Here is a 25,155-nt window from a genome sequence, read left to right as displayed (position 1 = left end):
GTTTAACTTAGAAAAAAAAATAAAACGATTTATAATATAATAAAACGGAGTACTCAATCACCCATATGCACTCAATCTAGATTAAACCTCGGATCTCAATGCAAATTATACGGATGATGAGCTGTGGTGTTGCCATTTTTTTTCCAGAAAACTACCTACACCTGAACTGGTAATATACTCACTACATCCATTTCAACATAAAGAATTTCTTAATCATATAATTAATTATACGGACAAAATTCATTACATTTTGGGGACGGAGCCGTGCACGTAACCACTCGCTCCAATTTATCTTCTCACGTCCAGGTCCCAGCCCTTTGGTCGCGCGAGAAAACGGAACAATGCTGCTGTGTGCAGCCTGCAGCCAACCAACCAGGCACGACACGTGGTGCGGATCGCGACCGAAGCCTCACAAAACGCGGTTCATAGCCACCGTGCCACCGCCCACCGCTGCCCAGCACCGTCCCAAGTACAATGAACGATTTTTTTCAAAGAAATAATGCAGCTTTAATAAAAAAATGAAAATAGATATCGATCATCTAAAATCATAAATTTAATACCTCGTCAAATAACCATTGTTTAATAAGTTTTAAAAACTTAAAAACTTGAGATGTGAGTATGGCTGAGTTTAGTTCCAAACTTTTTCTTCAAAATTCGAATTTTTCCATCACATCAAAACTTTCATACACACATAAACTTTTAACTTTTTCATCACATCATTCTAATTTTAACCAAACTTTCAATTTTGGTGTTAACTAAACACACCCTACATGCATATGAGTAGGTCGTGGGACCTATCGAACTTTGGAGCTTCAATAGACCACCCATGCTTGCTACTCCTATTTCTTTTTCTTAATCAAGCTAGTTAACCTATGGAATAGCCTGTCGAACAATGATTATCGAACTTCAGTTGTTTGAGAGGGTGTTAAATTTATGATTTTTATCTATCAACATATATTTATACATTTTTTCACTAGAGTTCTATTATTTTTTAAAAAATTCTCAACAAACACTCGGTCTAAATTATCCCGTCACATTACATCACACCACGTCACAGTCAACTCACTAAAATGCAGCAGCAGGAGTAGCAGCGACCGATCCAAACCCCAGCCCTCGCGCCGACGGTCCGAGCCGTCTCGATCACCACGCAGCTCATCATCCCCTGCGCCGAAGGGAACAGATCAGAGCCAGCCGAGCCAGCGCGGCGCGGTCGCCTTTGCCCTGCCCTGCACTGACCGTTGGAGAGCCAAGCAACCCAACCCAAGCGCTCTTCTCTTCTCCTCCTCTTCCTCCCAAATCGATCGGGATCCGATGCGCACGGAGGAGGAAGGAGCATGGTGAGGACGCCCGAGAGGAGCTACTCCTGCTCCTCCGCCAAGGAAGTCGCCTACAGGTTGGTTCGCTTCGATCCCCTTCCCCCTTCTTTTTCCGCTGCTTGGATCAAGAACACGGGTTCTAGGAGAGGCTAGGATAGGCGAAACCCTGGGTTGAATCATTCGTCTTGATTAGTGTACTTAGAAGAGTGTTTCTTGGGTTGTTCAAGAGTGCAGTTATAAATTCGATCTGTTTGCAGCTGCTGGGCTCGGATGGATCTTGAAATTTCTTTTAATTGGTTTTGACTGTTAGTGATTGGTGTGCTTGCTAATGGCTCAAACTGGACTGATCAGAAAGCGCACCAACTTCGATCAGCTGGACTGAAAACTGAATTAGTGGCACTTTTACTTCTTGTGACAGATCATGGTCTTTTGTTCAATAGAAGGAATTGAATGTGACATTACGTTTGGCTTGCTGAAAAGTGAAAATTACATCCTCATACCTGAATCGACAGTTTGACACTAACAACTCTCCTATGAAACTTAATTTTTAGGATTTTGATTGCGTATTGAACACGGAATTGTCATTTTCGTGAAAATTGTGAAAATTTTCTTTTCGTGGAAAGTGGAAACGGTAGCATGGTGATATCAGTTGTGAGAAAGGATTCAGGGTCAATTCTCATGGTGTGTGCAACTGTATACACGTCTTCCATGTAATGGAAAAAAATTATCTGATGGTGTGTGCTATTCTAACAGCTGTGGTTACTGTGGCTATGCATTGAACCTGAGCTCCTCAACACGGAACACAGCGAACATTGGATCCAAGTATGGTAAGCAGATCAGGAAAGGTGTAATCTCATTCTTTGCGATCGACGAGAGTCGGTTCACACAAACTGATGAGGTGAGCTGCATGCCATACTTCCATTCAAGGCGCTCCTGGGGTTTGTTCAGAAAGAGGACAAGGTTGATCTGCCGCAAATGTGGTGGCCGTATCGGTAATGCTTATGAGGATGAGGATTCCACATTGTATGATGGTTCAGATGATTTGCACATGAGCTCCGAGGGCTACAGCATGTCGAGTGGAAAGAAATATGTTATCAAGATTAATGCACTGCAGCCTTCAACCGATGACTCTGGTGTTCCCTTCACCCTGTGATGCTGTTCTGAACTTCTGCAGTATGCACTTTTCGATTCTTGCCTTGCGCTATACTGGACTGTCAATCAAGTAACTGCAGAACCAAGAGATTACGTGCTAGTGTGTAACTGTATATTTTGATAGGAATGCTGAATTTTGCCTACCTGTATTTATAAAATGGAAGAGTTTGTTGTCTATTTACATATACATTCAGAGTTCAGTGGGTGTGCAACTGTGCATCATGGACCTGGATTTGGCAATCCATATTTGGGCAAATGTTTAGTTAGAAATCAGGTTTCTGATGATGTTCAGTGGTGTGTACTTGTGTCTTGTACTGAAATATTGTAGTGTCTTTTGATTTTTTGTGTATCTAAAGAATGATGTAAATCTTCAGCTATTCTAAACGGCAGTTTTTTTTTGTTTGTGTTTTGAAGCTATGCCAATTAATTTCTGCCACTAATGTTGATATGATTTGAAGTGAATTCCTGTGACTCTGAGCAATGCTATGCCATTTTCAGAAATTGCAATTGTGAGTAATGTGCAAGAGCCAACTGCCAAGTGCAGAAACTCATTGTTAAAATTTTCCTGCGGAGAAATCTATTGAATCTAAAGCTCAGATGAATTTTCCTGAAACTATCCAGATTTCAGGCTAATTCAGTTGCAAGAATTAACTGAAACTAAAGCACAGATGAATTTGCTGAGGGAATACAAATGCAACTGCAGTAACAGAAATAACTAAAGCACAGATGAATTTGGCTACTGCAGTAACAGAAATATAAAGTCCAAAATATTAAACGAATTGGATCTATCGTCAAATTAAAGCAACTCAGACACCGCTTGATATTCTGCAAATCCGCTGTTCTTAGTATTGGTCAGCGATGGTCAAATCAATATATAGCACATTTCAAGATGTATCAGCCCAATATGCAATGTAGATTTCAACCAGAAACCTATATCGAACTCAGCCTAAGTTCACCAAATCGCACTAACCAAAACAAAATTTCATCCCAAAACGGACAAACACAAATTGCACATCAACAAGAGGACAGATCCACAACATTGGCTCTGAAACATGTTTCAATTCAAATCCCAGTTGCAAACATCATTTGCTTCACAATTTCATGATTCAGGTAAACACTAGAAAAACTAAACAGCGAACTGAACAAGGTGGATTCCACGGCTTTCCATCAAACTTTTTTTCTTGACCGCAAGACTTGTGGGCACGGCCAGACGACATGGGAGAGATGGCGGAGGGAGGCAAGATCGATCAGCCGCCGAAGCCGTAGAGGGTGCGGCCCTGGCGCTTGAGCGCGTAGACGACGTCCATGGCGGTGACGGTCTTGCGGCGGGCGTGCTCGGTGTAGGTGACGGCGTCGCGGATGACGTTCTCGAGGAAGATCTTGAGCACGCCGCGGGTCTCCTCGTAGATCAGCCCGGAGATGCGCTTCACGCCGCCCCTCCTTGCCAGCCTCCGGATCGCCGGCTTGGTGATCCCCTGGATGTTGTCGCGGAGCACCTTCCGGTGACGCTTGGCGCCGCCCTTGCCGAGCCCCTTGCCTCCCTTGCCGCGCCCCGACATGGCCGCCGACGACGACGATTCCGGTGGCTCGACGCACGAGAGAGAGAGAAAAGCGAGTGGAATTGGAGAAGAGGTGGTGGTGATTGGAGTGGGATTTGGGGAAGAAAGGGGAGGGGGTTTTAAAAGGGGACGAGAGGATGGAGTGGGGAGGCGGCTGCCGTTGGATGGGGGAGGGAATGGACGGTGAGGATCTGGATCGCGGGGGGAGGAGCGGATCGTTGACGTGGCGTGAGGCGCGGATCGGTGATTTGGCGGGATAGTGGGAATTTTCGTGGTCTGAGAGGCGGCCAGCTCAAAATTTTGACCTGCAGGCGCCGCCAAATTTGGCCTGCGGCGCGGCCATGGGACTATGGGAGTAGGGACTTGGCGTTTGGCCTTTGAGAGATTTTTTTCACTGTTTAGTGTTTACGAATTTCCAAGGGTCAGTTTTTTTCTTAAAAGTCAAAGCTGATTTTGAAATTTGAAATTTAATTTTTAAAAGTGATTTTAGATAGATCTGTACTTGTGATTTTACAGTCATTTCAAAATAAATTGCGCAACAAATGTGACGGAGAAACCACCCAAAATTAGCCCTAGAACCAATTATGAGAATTCAAGATCAATTGTAGCTCTTTCAGTAACACACTGGGCTGCGTTCTAAAATAAGGTTGAGTTAGGCTAATCCCTCATTTATCATGAGCATATTTTCCAAACTACTAAACATATATTCTATAAAAAAATACTATATATATATAATATCAAATAAAATTATTTTTAATTTTATAATAGTTTATGTTAGTTCCGTCCTAAAATATACTTCATCCATTTCATATTATAAAACTTTCTAGGATTATCCTGTCTATCTAGATTCGTTAACATTTATATGAATGTGGGCAATGCTAGAAAGTCTTATAACCTGAAACGGATGTAGTATCATATAATATCGGATAGTATATGTAGTATTGTATATATGGATCTCATCCGGTGTTAGATTACTATGTTTTATAATGGATGAGCTACTTTATTAATCATGTGTAATGAATACCTTGGGTTCCATACCAGTGACTAGCTAAGCCCAACCCAACAGTTGTACCAAACTCAACCTTAGAAGGTTCAATATCTACGATTGTTGACGAAAAATCTGCACTCGCCCAATGGTACAGGAACTGTGTTGGCGCGAACTAAGTCGACGAACACAATGACCTAGGAGATCTGCTTAGTTCTAGTGCAGACCCAAAGGTTGATGAGATGCAGGCATACCAGTCAGTTTGATCCTACAGCAAGTGATAAAATATACAAATAGCATATCAATGAGCCGATCGGCTGTCAAGCTGATGGAGTAATCCAGCCAATGTCGATACCAGCCGATGTCAATAGTGTGTTGAGCAATCGGCTATATGTCTAATGTAGATAATGATATAGAGACAATCTGTCAGGGTTACGGGTTAGGCATACCCTTTACCCTTCGATATACGTTACATATCGGTATGGCATACCCACGCGCATATGGATACTTCCCGCGTACACTAAGGAAATCCTTCACGAAGTCTACGGATGGGAAGAGTCTTACTCGGACAAGACTGGGTCATCAATGTATCGTATAGGGTCTGTTATCTCCGAGTTCTACTTGGAAACCGCCTGACCTGCGATATAAAAGGGACCCCCCGGGGAGGACCTGAGGCATCGAATCTCAGAGCCAACACAACCCTCACAGCCTACGAAGTCGGAGCCTGCAAGGAGCCAAATCGCCGGGGATCTAGTCGAACCAACTCGACCACGATCTCGCCGGATCCGTCAAGTTCCATTGTTCCCTTTGTAACCTGTGTTTTCTACCATATAATCCCACATCAACTGGATTAGGGCTATTAACTACCAAGGGGCCTGAACCAGTATAATCCTCGTCTTTTGTCTGTTTGATGTCGTATTACGTAGATTATTGTACCAACGTACCCCAATACCCTCTATATCCGGTCTACGGGTACCACCCGTCGACAGTGGCGCGCTAGGTAGGGGGCCTTGGTACTCAAGGTTCTACTACTATGTCATCCAGCCTCGTCGACAACAGCGTCAACACCAACCTCAGCCAAGTATTCCCTGCTTCAACAATGCTGGTGTAGACTCAAGTCGGCGAAATCGTCTTCCCGGTTTACACCACGACGCCGATCTCAACCGGTCCGTCAATGACTGGAAACGAGAACGCAGTGGCTACAAACCAAGGTGACTCCATGTCAAAAAATCCTCCCGCCGAGGCGGAGAACGGAGCATCGACGACATCCGAGCTCGAGAAGGATTCTAATGCGGCCAAACCTTGTCGTTCCGACATGAACCGCGAGCCGACGAAGATGACTTCTGAAGCGACAAGGTCCTGGTGTCCTATCCACAAAACCAGGAAACACACTTTGCAAGCCTGCTGGGTTTTCCTCAACGTCCGCGCTGAAATTCGCGCCTGTAAAGAGCGTGGAATTCAACGTATTTCTCCAACTCGTGATGTCTACTGTCCTATTCACAAGACAAAGAATCACGACCTCTCAAGCTGCAAGGTCTTTTCCAGCGCCATGGAAGCGCCATCCCCTAAGGTCCAACAGGCACACATCCCCATCAGGGATAAAGACAAGGAACGAGGAGCGATGCCAACTTCAGATCGATTTGTTGGGGTAATCAATATCGATCCTCACGAACTATCAGTCTTGCACCTTCTTGAAGACTATGGGTCATCGACAACAAGCGCGCCGCGGGAGGTATTGGCTATCGATGATGTCGGCATATCAGCGTGCACCAATGCAGAAACAGAGAATCAATTGACCACTCCAGCTCAGCACATCAGAGCCGTCAACGCTATAATGAGGGAAACCCCCTACGGTCCCGTTCTAAACGACGATCTCGCGCGTTGGACAGAATGACTACGGGAATCAGTGACCAACCTCAGCAACGCGTTCGAAGAGGCCGCTGCCGCAGCGCACCCAGAGCAGCCACCAACTGGCGATGCCAACGGTGAAAATCCTGAATGAAGGGAATCGCCTCAGCGAGCTACCCCTCAACCTCGCGGCACTGGCGATCTCCGAGATCACATCAACGGCCGCCGAGAGGCACGACGCACACGAGACAATGAGAATCGTTCCCGACGTCATGTCTCTTCACGGCGCCATGATAACGAAGATCGAGGAGACCGCTCAAACGAGGACCGAGACCGTGATAACCGCCACAACCACCACGATCACAACGATCACAAACGGCGGGTGCTAGACGATACTGGTTGAGGACGTCGCCATAACGACGACTATGATGGAGACCGGCACCAAGACAACAGCGGGAGACGACGACAGGATTCTCGAGATCCAGGCCGACATCCTCGTAATCGTACGCCAGAACCAAGCGACCCATCGTCATCGTCATCATCCTCGTCTTCCTCATCATCAGACAGACATCCACGAAGGACACACGATCGCCGACAACCCACCGCCCCCAGCGCTGGGTGTAGGGCTTTCAGTCGTTCCCTACATGATGTCCGATGGCCTGAGAGATTCCGACCCAGAGCAATAGAGAAGTACGATGGGAGCACCGACCCAGAAGAGTTCCTTCAAGTCTACTCCACAGTACTCTACGCTGCCGGAGCAGACGACAACGCATTGGCGAATTATTTGCCAACTGCGTTAAAAGGCTCCGCACGTTCATGGCTGATGCATCTTCCGCCCTACTCAATCTCTTCGTGGGCAGACCTGTGGTAGCAGTTCGTCGCCAACTTCCAAGGAACCTACAAGCGCCACGCGATCGAAGACGACCTACACGCGTTGACACAGAACCCGGGTGAATCCTTGAGGAAATATATTCGGCGCTTCAACGAGTGCAGAAATACAATCCTTGAAATCACCGACGCTTTTGTAATTCGCGCCTTCAAATCCGGTGTCAGAGATCGCTATACTACCCAGGAGTTGGCGACAAGACGCATCACAACCACTCGGAGATTGTTCGAGATTGTTGAGCGATGCGCCCACGCAGATGATGCGCTAAGACGCAAGAACGATAAGCCGAAGACCGAGGGAGAAAAGAAACCAGCCACGGACGCACCTGAGTCAAGCAAGAAGAAGAATCGCAAAAATGGGAAAAGGAAAGCTCAAGCGGAAGTCCTCGCAGCAGAATACGCGAACCCTCCCAAGCGCCCAGACCCACAAAGTAGCAACACAAAGAAAGCTTGGTGCCCCATACACAAGACGAACAGACATTCTTTGGAAGATTGCCTTGTTTTCAAAAAATCGCTCGAGAAGCACATTGCATCTGAAAAAGGCAAACGAGTACGCGTGGTCGAAAAGGACGCGGAGGCGGCTCCCTAGGAATCGGACTCAGCATATCCAGACTCTGACCTCCACGTTTCACACATCTTCGGAGGTTCCACAACATACTCCTCGAAGCGAGAGTACAAGAAAGTGGAACGCGAAGTCTGTTCGACATGGCAGGGGGCTGCACCCAAGATGAAGTGGTCTGAACAGAAGATAGAGTTCTCGGAAGAAGACCACCCCAAGACCGCCGTCATTCCTGGACGATATCCGATCGTGGTCGAACCCACTATTCGGAACATCAAGGTCGCACGGGTCCTCATCGACGGTGGCAGCTCAATCAACCTTCTTTTCGCCAGCACTCTGGACGCGATGGGAATTCCACAAAGCAAGTTGACACCAACCGATCAACCCTTTCATGGAATCACTCCCCAATCCTCGTCCAGACCATTGGGCAAGATTACGTTGCCTGTGACTTTCGGCCAAGCCAACAACTTCCGAACAGAGCAGATCACCTTTGATGTCGCTGAATTCGATACAGCTTACAACGCCATCATCGGGAGAACTGCACTTGCAAAGTTTATGGCCGCATCTCACTACGCGTATCAAGTGCTCAAGATGCCGGGACCGAAGCGAATAATCACTATTCAAGGGAACGCAAAGCTGGAGGTGCAATGCGACAAACGGAGCCTCGACATGGTCAAGCAAACGCCCAGCCCACCCGCCACAACTGAGCCACCCAAGAAAGTGAGCAAAACAAACAAGACGCCGAAACCGGACGGCGCAATCAAGATTGTTCCACTCTCCAGTGCCAACCCCGACAAGACCGTCAAGATTGGGGCGACACTAACCGAGAAATAGGAACTCGCGCTCATCACCTTCCTCCGCGACAATGCTGACGTGTTCGCTTGGTAGCCGTCCGACATGCCAGGGGTCCCCAGGGAGGTAATTGAGCACAAACTCATGGTGCAACCCGATGCCAAGCCAGTAAAGCAAAGACTGCGGAGATTTGCACCAGACCGAAAACAAGCCATACGAGAAGTACTTCATCCAGAATGGCTAGCCAATCCAGTCATGGTGCGGAAGGCCAACGGAAAATGGAGAATGTACGTCGACTTCACCGACCTCAATAAGGCGTGCCCCAAGGATCACTTCCCTCTTCCTCGAATAGATCAACTGGTGGACTCAATAGCCGTCTGTGAGCTGTTGAGCTTTCTCGACGCTTACTCTGGCTACTACCAAATCAGCATGGCAAAAGAGGACGAAGAGAAGACATCATTCATCATGCCGTTCGGGGTATTTTGCTATGTTAAGATGCCGTTCGGATTGATAACCGCAGGAAATACCTTCCAACGCACGGTCCAGGGCGCACTTAGCGATCAGCTCGGCAACAATGTCGAGGCATACGTCGACGACATCGTCGTCAAGACCAAGACATGCGACTCATTGATTGACGATCTGTGGGAAACGTTCGACAACCTCCGACGATATCGCCTCATGCTAAATCCAGAGAAGTGCACGTTCGGAGTACCATCGGGAAAGCTGCTCGGTTTCCTCGTCTCTGGCAGAGGAATAGAAGCAAATCCCGAGAAGATCAAGGCAATCGAGAACATGAAGTCACCCACAAGACTCAAGGAAGTACAGAAGCTAACCGGATGCATGGCAGCATTGAGCAGGTTCGTCGCTAGTATGGGAGAACGAGGGCAACCTTTCTTCGCTCTGCTGAAGAAGCAAGACAAATTTGTATGGACACAGGAAGCCGAAGAGGCATTCGTTGCACTCAAGCGCTACCTATCAACCCCCTGTACTTGTTGCCCCCCAACCTAATGAAGAATTATTCCTCTATATTGCCGCCACGCCATATTCCGTTAGCACCATCATCGTTGTCGAGAGAGAGAAAGTACAACGACCAATCTACTACATCAGCGAAGCTCTCCACGACGCAAAGACAAGATATCCACAGATCCAAAAGCTTATTTACGCGGTCATCATGACATCAAGGAAGCTACGCCACTACTTTCAAGCCCACAGAGTCACAGTTGTCTCCTCCTTCCCTCTCGGTGAAGTCGTGAGAAACAAAGACGTTGTCGGCCGCATTGCGAAATGGGTGTTCGAGCTGAGCCAGTTTGATGTCCACTTTGCGCCACGAACAGCCATCAAGTCCCAGGTACTCGCCGACTTTGTAGCCGATTGGACTATGCCTGATAACAAATCAGACAACCAAGTCGACAACGAAACGTGGACTATGGCGTTCGATGGTGCACTCAACAGCCAAGGAGCAGGGGCAGGATTTATCTTGATGTCTCCCTCCGGAGATCAATTCAAGCACGCAATCCACCTCAACTTCAGGGCGACCAATAACACAGCCGAATACGAGGGACTACTCGCCGGGATAAGAGCTGCAGCCGCACTTGGGGTCAAGCGACTAATTGTGAAAGGGGACTCCGAGCTAGTCGCGAACCAGGTGCACAAAGATTATAAATGCTCTAACCCTGAGTTATCCAAGTATCTTGCAGAAGTCAGGAAACTAGAGAAAAGGTTTGATGGGATCGAAGTCAGACACGTCTACCGCAAAGACAACATCGAGCCAGATGACCTAGCACGACGTGCATCCAGACGAGAACCGCTCAAGCCCGGCACTTTTCTGGACATCCTGACGAAGCCATCAGTGAAAGAGGTTAGCGGCGAAGTTAGCCCGGACACCCTGTCGCGACCGAGAAAAATAGATTTTCCCGAATGCTAGTGTATTAATCCCCGTCCCAGTAAAAGCCGGGGTACACCACACAAACATGATATAAAAGACACATCTTTATTATATCGATAATATTTACATTATTACAAAGGCACTTAAGGCCTGACAATAAAAAATAAACAGTAGCGGACTAGCGGGCCTACGGCTCCATCTTCACAGGCGCTCAACTGGGGTATAAGCCAGGACTCCACCTAAGACTTCTTCTCCAAAGCTTCTCTTACTGAAGGGGGGAGGGAAAGATTGAGCTAAGAATGAGTATAACCACAGTACTCAGCAAGCCACACCGGTAGATGCATGATTAATGCAAGGGGGTACAAGGGGTAATAATATAGGGGTTAAGTTTTGCAGTAAACAGCATTTAAAATTCACTTAGTTGCCCAAAGCTATTTTATAAAGACGATCCTAGAGCTACACAATATTATTAATCAAGGCCGTGAACCCTCACGAACCTGCCTTAACCCAAGGCCTACGATGATTCAGACCGAACTGGCAACCCGACCCTGGGTCCCAGCTCGTCCCAAGCCAACCCAGGCCAACCATTCCATATTTTAGTTGTTAAGTAGGTTTTAAGAATTAAAACACTAACTTGGGTACATTGCTAGGCTTGCCCATAATCGAGGGCGCGGCTATTCGAATAGGTTATACTTTGATCAGAGGTGTACATCTTTACCCACAAGACACATCTTCCTCACATGTAACCACGTGCCACATACCACCACGGTATACGGACGGAAGACGTGACATAGTTCCCAACCCATCCTAGCCATAAACAAGAGTACCGACCCAACCCCACCTACGGCCGGAACCTCCGGGACAGGCAGGCAGGATTGAGCCCATAGCAGCAGGACACCAGCCCTGTGCCATGACATCTCGACTACCGGGCCGCAGCTCGTGTAGCCTTCATTTGTCCTAGAGATGTCCATCGACCCCCGACTTCGTCCATCTCCATCCGTGTACTTTTGTTTATAACCAGACTGAGCCACAAACTAAGCCTTACCCACTAGACATGTGGAAGTACGGTAGTGCTTTGCAACAGAGGCCCGAGCTTAATCCTTATAGTACCCGAGGTACGACTAACAAAACCCAACCACGCACCTTGAGCCCAGCCTAAAACCATTTTGGGGGTTTTGAATAGAGGTGGAGGTGTGTGTCCAATTCCAACATAAGCCAACCACTCCATAGTGTCCAAATGATATGAGAATTCCCAAAGTCTAAAGTTATAAAACCACCTAATGTTGCCTAATTAACCAGCGAAGCATCTACCTAAGTTCATACTAGTGGAACCATAAATAGAGTACCCACTAGTTGGGGTTTTATTTTCCTAGGGTGAACAAGGTAATAATAACAATAGAAATAATAATAAGGTCATAACAAAGGTAAATAGGCATGGCTAAATAAAACAGTGATAACGCAGGAATTTAAATAAAGCGATAATGCATTAATTTAAATCAAAATAATTTTATAAACTGGGATTCAATATGCTCAAGGATGATGTGACTTTCCTTGCTCAGAGACAACGGCCTTCCGAACCTTCGGCGACGACCACGAACCATGCTTCGGGAACCTCCGGAACGATAGAAGCTACGCGAAGCACACAAGCAAAGCTACAAGCCTATAAAGAAGCAATAACAATACATAAAAAGAAAGCACACAGTTCTTTAGGTTATAACAAACATTAGGAGACTTGAACGGATCGATTCGGAGCTCGTATGACCAAGACATGGTCATCCGAAGTTTAATGCTGTTATATGGAGATTTGCGGATTATTATAATTAGGTTTTACAACTATAAAACATGTGTAAGCGCTAGCCTGGAAAAGACAGGAAGGCTGCGCCGTTGACATACGGACCCCACATGTCAACCTAAAGGACCGCGGTAGACCGAGTATACAGAGACGGTCCACGGGTCGATGGAAGCGGACCCCGTGTGTCAACCGAGGCGAGTAGCTGACAAACGGACTCCACTAGACACCACGCGGGCCGCACACGTGGAAACAACGCGGCTACCGAGCGGGCACACTAACACGGACACCACACACACAAGCGAACGATTACCAACACCAGTACACGGGTACCGGCGTCGACAACCGCACAACGGGTACGGGGCGACACCGAAAGGACGAGGACGGGGCAGCGAGAGGAGAGATCCTTACCACCACGCGACGAGGCGAGGGAACGACAACGACGAACGAGCGCGGCAGAGACGGCCGGGAACGACGGAGACGAAAGGCGAGGGGACGACTTCGGCGGTGATCCTTGGACGAAGGCGAGACGCGGCCGGCGTAACGCTTGGCGATGCGGAGGCGAGGACGAAGACGACGACGGGGCTGCAGCGGCACACTTGACGGACGCGGACAACGGACGAGAACGGCTTGACGGAGGGACGAACGCCACGACGACCGGGAACGACGAGAGGACGACGACCGGAATCGGCGAGGAGGCGACAAGGGCAGCCGGCAGCGGCTGCACGGAGACGAGGACGGCGTGGAACGCGCTGCTGCGATGAGGACGAGGGTGGCGGCGCAGCGAGACGACGTGCCGGGCGACCGACGGGACGTCGACGTTGAGGACGAACGGAGACGACGACGACGGACAGCGGAGGGGTTCGGATGGAGGGGAGGCGAGGCCGAGGGAGACCTTGCCGCTGCGAGGCCGGAGGAGATGACGACGCGATCGACCGGGGAAATTCCGGCGAGGAGGATGGAGAGGTCGGCGCGGCACGACGGTGTTCCGGCGAAATACGGGCGACGCCGTGGCCTGGCCGGGGAAGAGGACGGCGTTCCGGTGCCGGGAGAGGCAGCGACGACGAAAGCCGACGCTCCGGCAATGCGGCACAGGCGGCTGGAGGTGGTACAGTGGCGGCAACGCCACTGTACACCAGCGAGGACGCGTCTCCGATGGTCCCCGTGCGAAACGGAGGGCAGGCCGGCGTAGAGGGGACACCTGCGAGGCCGAGGAAGGTGGTGGCGACGTCAGCCGCCGCACGGGCGAGGCGGCACAGGCGGCTGGAGGGTGGCCGGCGCCGAGGGAAGAGAAGGAGGAGGCGGGGAGAGGTGGTGCGGCCACGGGGGAGCTCGGGAAGGGGCTAAAACGATAGAACGCACGGAGGGGGTTCCATTTTATAGGTGAGGGGAGGGAGCCGGGCATGGGAGAGGGCGGAACGGTGACGGGAAACACGGCCGGCGGCCATGGAAGGCGGCCGGGAATGGCGCGGCCGTTCCGGGCGATTGGGAGCGCCATTCAAGGGGGAAAACGGGGGAAATCAAAGAGGAATCAATGGGGATTAATTCCCCCTATTTAATTTTGGAATCCCATGATTAAATCGCACGGATTTGAGGGAGGAAAGGAGCTAGGGTTCACGGGAGAGGGAGGAGGCCGTGCGGGAGGAGGAAGACGACCGGCGCGTGGGCCCCACGCGGTCAGCGCGCGTGAGGGGTGGGCGGCTCGGGAGGCTGGGGCGGCTGGGTGGCGCGGCTTGTGCCAGGCGGCCGGCCCAGGAGGAGAAGAGGGAGAGGCGGCCTAGGGGAGAGAGGGAGGAGGAGGGAGCTGGGCCGAGGGGAAGGAGAGGAGGCCCAAGAGAAGGAGGGAGAGGAAGAGAGGGAGAGAAAGAGAGGGAGGAAGAGAGGACTTTGGCCGCGGGCCGAGAGAGAGAGAGAGGGGACTTTGGGCCAGTTGGCCCAAAGGGAGGAAGGAGAATTATTTTTAGCTTTTTCTTTTTAATAAACTTTGTTAATTGTTGTTGTTGTTTAATAAATATTTCCGGTGCTCTGAAAATTCAAGTAAAATTTGAGGGCTCCTTTTAGACCAAGGAGAATTTAACAAAAAATTCTCCGGGCTACATTCGAAATTTTCTTGTATGTATTTTAGTGTTTGCCAATTTCTTTTCGAATTTTAATTAATTCTATTATTCCTTTTAGAAAATGATTTTTATTTCGGGATGAATTTATCAGGACGTGACAAATCCACCCCCCTTACAAGAATCTCGTCCCCGAGATTCGAGGAGGCTAGCAAGAAGATAGGTTGGGCGGTCTTCTCTTCTTGTCTGACTTCTTCCATCGCGTCTTTTATAACAAACTTGCCTAGCAAAACTTCTCCACTCTGGACTGCTTGGCTCGATCTCCTGTTGCAGATGGAATCTTCTCTTCACCCGACTTGTCCCTGGTTGCACCTTTAACTGACTCAGACTAGGCTACGGTAGTTGAGGATGGGGCTTCAGTTCCAGAACTTCTTATAATTCATATCTTTGGCGTCAACCTCATACAAGTTACCCACTTCACGTTATGCGTCGACATCAGCTTGTCATTACTAGGATACCATGCTTGTCATCATGAGAATATCATGTTTGTCATTTACTTCTAACTTACCACTGAATGCTTTGGACTATGATATCACGCTTATCCAGCATACCATGTTTGACAACTTGCCACTAACTGCATCATATTAGCTTTCCTGGTCTCCGGGTGCTAGATACTATTGCTATTCGATGCAAGGGTCGATAACTTTTGCCTTTGAATTACATTTCTCAATAGAACCGACTTATCCCATTGGTCATGCTTCGACGACTTCTCAAATGACTTTACAGCTGGACTTGTAATTGTCTGGTTGTTATCCTGCCAAATCTGAAGATTCGTTGTTAGATGTGATTTTAATCTGACCTCTGTAGATTATCTTCGAACATATCACTTGGTTCATAACTGGGAATAGCTCTCATGAACAAGCAGCTCGGATTCACTTTCTTTACATTCAGTTTACTTCCCACTATTATCTTCAGGTTGTCATTATTTAGCATTCAACGTATTCCTTTACACCTTCGACCTTGATGAGTTCCTTCCCATTGGATCATCTCCCAAGACATGGCATTGCCTGGTAATCGGTGCCTGCACTTTTCACTCCGTGTAGCATCTGATACCGAGTTGAAGATTTCACTCCTCGCCTTCATGGAAACACTTTTACCTAGGTCATCTTGCTTACTCATGATTTTTTTTTACCTCAATGACAAGGTGATTGTTGCGGGGCAATTACTATCAGGGGTCTTCCTTGAGCGATGCAGAGCATGTTTTTGTTTATCCTTTATCAATCACCTTTCGGCCTACTTCTTTCCTGCTAGAGAACATCTTTGCCAATCTCTTTTATCAATCATCTTTCGGCCTATCTCTAACAGGTGGTACTCTTTAATGTGGGTTGCGGACGCTTCTGGGGAGGATGAGGTCCTTTGGCCTGCTGCCTTTCAGTGAAACCTTGAAGTGGTTTGTCAAAAATTAGACTAACGGTTGTTGCCTTTGATCCGAAGAAGACACATCTGAAACTCTTAGTCCAAACAAAAGTCCCTTTTGGCTTTTTAATCCAACACAGTTTAATTGGTTTTCTTTTCCATCAACAGGTTGGTTATTAACTCGAGGTTAGAATATGATTCCTCTGAAATGAGACCCTAGGTCTCCTTTGACAGTAAACAATTATACACATAATGCCATATCAGCATCTTCCAAAAGAATCCTCATAGAACTTGTTTTTATTACACATTTCTCCCTTATTACATGAATACAAGGCCCTACCTTAAACAAAAAGGGAAGGTGCTTAACATCGGTACATTGCATCCTCAACATGAATCATCCATAAACATAGCAAACTCACTGTTTATAAACATGAATATATTTATTTATTACATGATTGTTGCAAACTCCCGATTACAGTGATAGGTAGCGAAGTGAAAATCACAAACATGGCTACTCATTCTGATTTTGGAGAGATATAGCTGGCATTGTTCTAGTGACTGCATCATCCTTGATTGGTTCCGTGATGATGTGATAGGACTGCATATTGCTATCATTCACAGGAGAAGCTTCCTTCTGATTGCTGGTTGAAGCGGATAACGGTCTTCTGCTTGGTATCGCCCTCCTGAGGTTGATTGCCCTTTGCTCGGCCTGGAGTAGGTCGGGGAGAGACACAACTTCTTCCATCGACGACAATTCTTTGCTGAGGCTGTCGGTGCAGAGAATGGTTGGTGCTGAAGGTATTATTGCTATGATTTATTGCAGAGTCAGGTGGAGCAGGAGGAGCATTGGTGCTGTGGATGATATTGTCAATGTTGCTGTTGGAGCTGACTAGCTGATGAGACAATCGTAGGGTTGTTCGTTGGATTTCTGCGGTCTTGGTCAACAACACACTGAGTTGGCAATCCTTGGGCACATGGTTTGTACCTTCGCATAGAAAACATGTGACCTTACAGGTGGGACATTCCCCTGGTGGATGGTCTTCTTCACAATGAGGGCAGAGTGTGAGACACATGCTAGCAACGTGTCCAATTTCTCCACAACGGGTGCATGCTTTTGATTCCATCTCTTCCTCGCCGAGATGTCGGGGAGGCTCATCTTCATCATCCGAGGAGACTTGATCTGACCCTTCACTATCAGATACTCTGCCACCATGGCTTAGGAGGTGCTGGGTCAACTGTCGTGCACCTCGGAAGGTATTTCCTCTTTGACGTCTAGGAATAGTTATCCCTGCTGGAGGCCATTCGGTGCTGGTAATAGTCATCTTACGTACTTCTTCTTCAGTTCGCATCGGTGCTTTTCTCTTCTGAGTCTTACTCTTCTTGCCTTTGGCTTGCTTAGTACGTGACCCCACGTGGTACGAAAGGCTAGGAGGAAAGCATTTTCTAGGATTCAATGGATTGTCTCCATTGGGCTCTCCACTTTGCACACTAGGCTGCAAACTTGACTTGGTGCAAGGTGGCTGGTTTAGCGATGTCTGCCCTGCTGAACCAAAGGAAGTGGCTTCTTTGGCATATACCCATGGGCAATTCAGGGCATAGTGTCCTTGTTCTCTACAATCATGACAAAAGGGGACATCCTCTTCTGGCATTGGAAGCTCATTGACCTGGGGGGCAAATGCTTGATCAAACACATACTGATTTTGGTTTTGACTTCGAATCAATGGTAGCTGTGAACTCAGCAGCATGCTTGGAATGGACCAAGGGTGTGCCCTTGTTAACTCTCTTGAGGCTAGTGGTGGATTGAGTTGAAAACTTGAGTTACTGGAGGCATACCCGCTGAGAGGGAGGAGGAGGGAGCTGGGCCGAGGGGAAGGAGAGGAGGCCCAAGAGAAGGAGGGAGAGGAGGAGAGGGAGAGAAAGAGAGGGAGGAAGAGAGGACTTTGGCCGCGGGCTGAGAGAGAGAGAGAGAGAGAGGACTTTGGGCCAGTTGGCCCAAAGGGAGGAAGGAGAATTATTTTTAGCTTTTTCTTTTTAATAAACTTTGTTAATTGTTGTTGTTGTTTAATAAATATTTCCGGTGCTCTGAAAATTCAAGTAAAATTTGAGGGCTCCTTTTAGACCAAGGAGAATTTAACAAAAATTCTCCGGGCTACATTCGAAATTTTCTTGTACGTATTTTAGTGTTTGCCAATTTCTTTTCGAATTTTAATTAATTCTATTATTCCTTTTAGAAAATGATTTTTATTTCGGGATGAATTTATCAGGACGTGACACACCCCCGACATTAGCTCGGAGGCCACAAAGGCAGAACGCGCCGTTGCCGATATCGAGACCCAGACGACTGGCGCATCCCACTAATCAAATTCATCAACAGCGAGGAGCTGCCCGAGGATGATACAGAGGCCGAGAAAATAACCCGTAAAGCAAAAATCTACTGTATGGTTGGCGACGATCTATACAAGAAAGCGCCAAACGGGGTACTTCTCAAATGCGTCTCGTCCAACGATGGCAGACACCTCCTCCTTGATATACATGAAGGCATTTGTGGGTCACACGCCGCTGGTCGGACATTGGTCAGGAAAGCTTTTCGACAAGGGTTTTTCTGGCCAACCGCCCTTAAAGATGCATGTGACATGGTCCAGCGATGTGAAGCCTGTTAATTCCACAGTAAACACACAAAGCTACCCGCGCAAGCGCTCCAGACTATCCCTCTTACTTGGCCGTTCTCGTGCTGGGGGCTAGATATACTCGGGCCATTCCCACGAGGACAGAGCGGCTACAGGTTCCTATTCGTGGCGATCGACAAATTCACCAAATGGATCGAAGCAGTACCCACGGGGGAAATCAAGGCCGACAACGCCATCAAATTCATTAAGGGGATATTTTGCAGATACGGACTACCGCACCGCATCATAACCGACAACGGCTCCCAGTTCATCAGCGCTGATTTCCAGGATTATTGCATCGGGCTGGGAGTCAAGATATGCTTCGCCTCGGTCTCCCACCCTCAAAGCAACGGACAAGTCGAGAGGGCAAACGGTATAGTACTACAAGGGATCAAAACCCGCGTCTACGACAGGCTCATGTCACATGACAAAAAATGGGTCGAAGAACTCCCATCAGTACTATGGGCCATATGCACCACACCGACAACGTCCAACCAGGAAACACCCTTCTTCCTCGTGTACGGCTCAGAGGCCATGCTCCCCAGCGAGCTACGACATCAGAGTACACGAGTACAGAAGCATTCCGATGAGGACCAGGAGGAGCAGCGAAACATCGATGTAAATCTACTGGAGGAACATCGCGAACGAGTTGCCATTCGAGCAGCCAGCTATCAATAGGCCCTCCGCCGTTACCACGAGAAGCGCATCCGAGCACGCATACTTTCGATCGGCGACTACGTCCTCCGATGGGTTCAAAGCCAAGCATGGCGAAACAAACTCTCACCCAAATGGGAAGGACCTTACACGATCACACAAGTCTTGCGGCCAGGCGCATTCAAAATTGTAGACGGCGAGGGTCGCGAGTTAGCAAATTCTTGGAACATTGACCAACTACGTAAATTCTGTGTATGAGTCAATACCATCCGTACTTGTAAGACACCTTACAGTATCAATAAAGCCTATTCTTAGGCCCATATTACAATCAAAGTGTCCCCGCCCGATGATCTCTTACCCTGATGACACCTAGCGTTAAAACCTATCCTCATGTCCCTTTACGCCGTCTTGACAAGGCCTCCGAGGAACCTAAGGGATCTTCGGCTGGGGACGCCCAGAGCCGATAAGGCCTTGTTAGATCCTGTAGAGACGAAAGACAATGTAAGATCTGGTCGTGTAAGAGTTCTCGCCGTGCGTATTAACCAAGCCGCGAAATCGGAAATTAACTTTCCAACTTCACGGCTGGGAGCTAGGATCAGAGCTTATTCAACCAAGGCAGGTCAAAGGTCCAAGAGCCTTATCCTCCGAGAAAATTCCTCCGACGACAAGGCTGGGGGCTAGGGAGAGTGTACGACTCAAACGACTGACTAAAGTCGTGAACTGAGAACACACTCTTACACACGACATCCGGAGTAAGAAAGATCTGTTAAAGATAGATTTCTTTTCTATTTCACAAAATACTTCTTACAGTTTTTACACAAATCCAAAGCTATATTACACCTTTTTCCTGAGATATCTATCACAGGGTACGAAGACTACCAAGAAGGCCAACGCCAATCCATAGACTGGAATATCTTCTCCGCCAACGGCGCCATCGACCTCGCCAGGTGGTGTATCTCCGCCGGAGTCCTCCGAGAACGAGCAAAACCCTCACGGAGGAAATCGAGATCCAGGCGCGGGCGATGATCTCGTAGACAAGCCAACACGTGCCCTCCGGCATATCGGCTCGATCGACGACATTCCTGCTTCAAGGCCTCGTCGATACGCTTGCCGACGCTATCAAGTTGAGCACAAGCTCCGTTCAGCCACGAGATGTACCCGGCCGCGGACTCCTCGGGATCCCCACGAGGTACTCGAAGCTCTCTACAAACCTTGGCTATGGATGTGCAGCAACTCTTCAAGTACGAGTTGAACTACACCTCGCAACCTCGGAGCGTTTCCACAGCCTGCTTTTTCTTCACTGCAAGCATAGTTCTCTTGAGTTCCGCTACTTCAAATTTTGTCTTCCAATATTGGATACGACGATCTTGGCCAGCAAGAGCGCTCTCGAGATCTGCTTAGTATGGGAATGACTAAGTCAGGCTATAGGCCTCTTCCGAGAACATAGGTGATCTAGTCGAAGGTGCAAAAAGGGATGAATGGATCACTAACCTAAGGAAGTGGTCGCCATGTCCGTCCCCGTGGCAAGGGTTTGGTCTACATTGTCGGGCGACGCATGTGGTTCAAACGTGAGAGCCGGAATAATCGCCGGTGACTCGGGTTGCCCGCGCTGCTGGACATCCTCGTCATCAATATCTCTACAAGGGACAAAAAACTTTCAAGATCAACATGCAAGAGTAAGCTAGAATAATAACTGCTCGCACAAAGGCGGTTAAGATCCAGTTTTACACAGCATATCTAGGGAGTACAAGAGGCCCTACTCTTCAAAAAGGGAGAGAACAGATTCCCCCAGGTCACCGACTTCTTCCATCACCTCCTTACGCGTGTTGCTAGCTGCCCCCTGATCCAAGATCTCGCGCAGATCGAGTTCAAGATGCGCCAGCTTTACACACGCAAGGACGTGGCACGCCCCGGTGTAGATCCCGTTCGATGTCTCCTCCCCGATCCTGGCCACATGCTTGGAGGGGATCTCCTCCATCGCCGACGCCAGCTCCGCAAGAGAAGATGTCAGCGAGAACTCGTTGGGATTCGCCGGGATAGTAGACTTAATGCCACACTCCCTGGCGAGCTGGTGCAGACCAGTATAGGTGACCCGCAACGAGCCACGGATTTCCGACATATTGTTCCCGAGCTCCGACATGCGGTGCTCGAGCCCCTGGTGTTGTCGCTCATTGCCAGCCACCAACTCCCTCATCTTCTTGAGGTCCTCACGAGCCTCCGACATCTCGTGTGCTAGCCGGTCAGCCCGCTCGTTTGCCGACGACGCCGCCGACCTCGCCTCCGCAATCTCGCGACCGATGCCGCGAGCACCAGCCTCGAGGAGGCGCCCCATCTCGACCTGGAGCTCCTCCCAGGTGAGGACGGTAGCCGGTGGACCACGGCCAGCCGCGGGATCGCTGACTGGGCCGCTTGGTGTCACCTCGCGGCCCCCGGGTGCGAGCACGACATTCGACGAGGCCGCAGCGGGCGACGCGCCAGAGGTCCCTCCGGACTCGTTTTGCGCAGCCTTCACCCGCGCCGCCCTGTGAGACGGCCATGGTTCAGACAACACTCGAATAAAATCACGAAAACTTAAGTTCGTCTACTTACTTTTCGCCAACCGTCACAAGGCGTTGTCGTCGTGGAGGCCGGGGAGATGTGTCCGAGGCCTGAAAAACGGTCGATGCGAAGTAAGGCGAAATTCTTCTGGCTGTACGATCTGACGACAGGATAGCTTACCGAGGGGGTTGATGCCTTGCGATGATGTCCGCTCACAGAGGAGAACTTCCTCCCCTTTGTCGGAACATTGCCACCACTTGTAGTAGCAGCAGCAGCATCAGACGCCTCCTTGGCGACCTTCTCTTTCAGAGACGCCGCCACCTGATGGTCCGCGAGCGGCCCGATGATGTCAGTCAGAGGAAGGGCCTACGCTTAATCAAGTCACAATGTGATATCGAAAGGAAAATGCAGAATGCCTTTGGAGTACACTTACATTGATGGCAACATCACGTTCGGCCGCCCCTTTCTCACAAAGGGGAACGGGGATGGTACTCGCCGTTGTCGGACCACTGATCATCACCTGGCCAACACGACGTTCCACGGCTTCGCTGTTCAGACCTGTGAATCGAGACCAAATTTTGATAAATCAAGAGGAACGCGAACATGAGCATGTCAGGATAAATGCGAGAAAGATACCCCGAGGAGAAACCCGAGTCGCGTCCTACGGTCTGGAATAATCAAAGGCTGGATGGGCCCGAGCCTGGAGCGGCTGGATCCGCCTACCAACGAAGTCTGCAGCGACTTCATACCCCGACAAGCCTCGTACTCGGAGATCGTCGATAATGTCGATAAACGACTAGAGAGAGGGGGTCAAAGGGGGCTTTGCGGTCCAAGACGAAATCTTGTCCGGTTGTTCTTTGGGAACAACGAAGACAGGGTCCGAATCTTTGATCTGAAGGTAGAACCACCTAGTCCGCCATTTGCTGCGAGAAGAAGGGCACTGGAAGGGGATATAACGCGACTTCAGGCCATCTCGAAGTCGGAACCCGACGCAACCAGACACCCTGTTGGACTCCATCCAACGCAGCTCGTAGTAGAACCGAAAGAGATCAATAAAGGGCTCTACCCCAATGTAGGCCTCACAAAGATGAGAAAAGATGCTAAGAAAGGCGATAGAGTTGGGGTTCAAATGGAAAAGAGAAAGACCGTAGAAGTTCAAAACCAAGAGAAGAAATTCAGAAGGCGGGGGGAGAAAACCGCAGAGAATATAGTCTTCGATCGCAACCATGCGACCTAAGATGGGCTGGGGATTAGTACCTCCTGCTTCCCTTTCCATGGTTCCGCGACCGGGAAGGGCGCTGTCTTCCTGAAGCTTCTTCAGCGACGCACTGGTGGAGGATGATTTGCCGAGATCCATCGCTGATCAGAGATCGCCGGAGAAAGGGCTCAGATCGATGAACTAGGGTTTCTTGTGGCAACGGAGAAGACGAAGAGCGCTTACAGGTGGGATGTTTTCTTCACAATAGGCGGACTTCAAAATGGATCCCCAAAATTCCTTTAAATAGACGCACTTACGACTGTGCGAATTCCAAGGAAAGGGGAGAGATGCCCGCCGGAGATTTCTGGGTCCGTTACGTGCGGCAGTTTTTTGGACTTCAGTTTAAATTCACTCGTGACCGTTGGGCTTCACACGGTGTTCTCGACTACGTCCTGTCTCTATGGTCCTCACACCGGGAATGACAACAGTCTCGACACGACAAGTCGCGAATGGTTACACGAGTTCATTTAAGCAGAAGTCGGGGGCTACTGTCAGGGTTACGGGTTAGGCATACCCTTTACCCTTCGATATACGTTACATATCGGTATGGCATACCCACGCGCATACGGATACTTTCCGCGTACACTAAGGAAATCCTTCACGAAGTCTACAGATGGGAAGAGTCTTACTCGGACAAGACTGTGTCATCAATGTATCGTATAGGGTCTGCTATCTCCGAGTTCTACTTGGAAACCGCCTGACTTGCGATATAAAAGGGACCCCCCGAGGAGGACCTGAGGCATCGAATCTCAGAGCCAACACAACCCTCACAGCCTACGAAGTCGGAGCTTGCAAGGAGCCAAATCGCCGGGGATCTAGTCGAACCAACTCGACCACGATCTCGCCGGATCCGTCAAGTTCCATTGTTCCCTTTGTAACCTGTGTTTTCCACCATATAATCCCACATCAACTGGATTAGGGCTATTACCTACCAAGGGGCCTGAACCAGTATAATCCTCGTCTTTTGTCTGTTTGTGTCGTATTACGTAGATCCTTGTACCAACGTACCCCAATACCCTCTATATCTGGTCTACGGGTACCACTCGTCGACACAATCGACTAATGGTTATGCAATAAAACAATAGTAATATCCAGTAGAAACCAATCAGCTAACAGTAATATGATAGAATAAGCACTGATCCAGATCCGCGGAGGAGCAGCAGTGCTCATCAACATCCAGATCCGCGACCATCTCTTCCGCGCACCACCTCCTTCGCTAGGGTAGCTTGTAGAAGGTGGAAATGAGGGAGAGGAGGAGCTGGCGGGGGCGCGCTATCATCTTCCTCCTTCTTGGCCGCTCCATGTTGAAGCGCGCTGCGCGTGGCCGCTCTGACTCGAGCCCACGTCGTCGACGCTCTGCCTTGGGCCACACCGGTGGCTAGCTCCTAGCCCGCCGAAGCCGTCTACCGCCGCCTCCCCTCATCCCGCTCAAGCTTGTCGTCTTCGTTGCCGTGCGCCCGTCTGCCTAGTGCATTGGATAAGTTGGAGCGGAGAGGGGAGTAATAAAAAAGAAATAGTATGCGACACTAACGTGCAAGTCCACACTATATGACTCAGCAGGTTGCACCACGTCAGCGAAATCGGCCTTCAAAACCGTTGAGAGAGTCAAATTGCTCTAGTTTTAATAGCTGAGGGGTGAAGCTATAGTTGAGGGAGTCAAAGTGGACTTATTCCCATTAGCAAACACCAAATCGAGCCCACCACCACCGCGCTAGCTGTAGCCCTGCCACCGCGCCACCTGCCCCGGCCACCGCACCACCCCACCGTACGCCTCGCCCCGCGCAAAAAGAGGGAAATCC

At 49.2% G+C, this 25,155-nt stretch overlaps 3 protein-coding genes across 3 annotated transcripts; 1 reads left to right on the top strand and 2 right to left on the bottom strand.

The window, feature by feature from the left end:
* Positions 1-1,183: 1,183 nt before the first annotated feature.
* Positions 1,184-2,870, top strand: LOC4339050 (uncharacterized protein At4g08330, chloroplastic). The gene is made up of 2 exons (XM_015783822.3): positions 1,184-1,393; positions 2,070-2,870. The coding sequence occupies exons 1-2, from the start codon at positions 1,335-1,337 to the stop codon at positions 2,467-2,469; spliced, it is 459 nt and encodes a 152-aa protein (XP_015639308.1). The 5' UTR covers positions 1,184-1,334; the 3' UTR covers positions 2,470-2,870.
* A 626-nt stretch (positions 2,871-3,496) lies between these two features.
* On the bottom strand, positions 3,497-4,117 carry LOC4339049 (histone H4). The gene has a single exon (XM_015783823.3). It carries the CDS (start codon positions 4,025-4,027, stop codon positions 3,716-3,718), a length of 312 nt encoding a protein of 103 aa, XP_015639309.1. The 5' UTR covers positions 4,028-4,117; the 3' UTR covers positions 3,497-3,715.
* A 7,349-nt stretch (positions 4,118-11,466) lies between these two features.
* On the bottom strand, positions 11,467-14,474 carry LOC136356486 (uncharacterized). The gene is made up of 2 exons (XM_066310471.1): positions 13,182-14,474; positions 11,467-12,641 (listed from the first exon to the last, which is right to left on the bottom strand). Exons 1-2 carry the CDS (start codon positions 14,266-14,268, stop codon positions 12,634-12,636), a joined length of 1,095 nt encoding a protein of 364 aa, XP_066166568.1. The 5' UTR covers positions 14,269-14,474; the 3' UTR covers positions 11,467-12,633.
* Positions 14,475-25,155: the final 10,681 nt, after the last annotated feature.

This window comes from Oryza sativa, chromosome 5 (assembly GCF_034140825.1).
Source record: "Oryza sativa Japonica Group chromosome 5, ASM3414082v1".
Classification (NCBI taxonomy): Eukaryota; Viridiplantae; Streptophyta; class Magnoliopsida; order Poales; family Poaceae; genus Oryza; species Oryza sativa.
The sequence above is the reverse complement of the archived record's forward strand: the minus strand, read 5'-3'. Positions and strand labels throughout refer to the sequence as shown.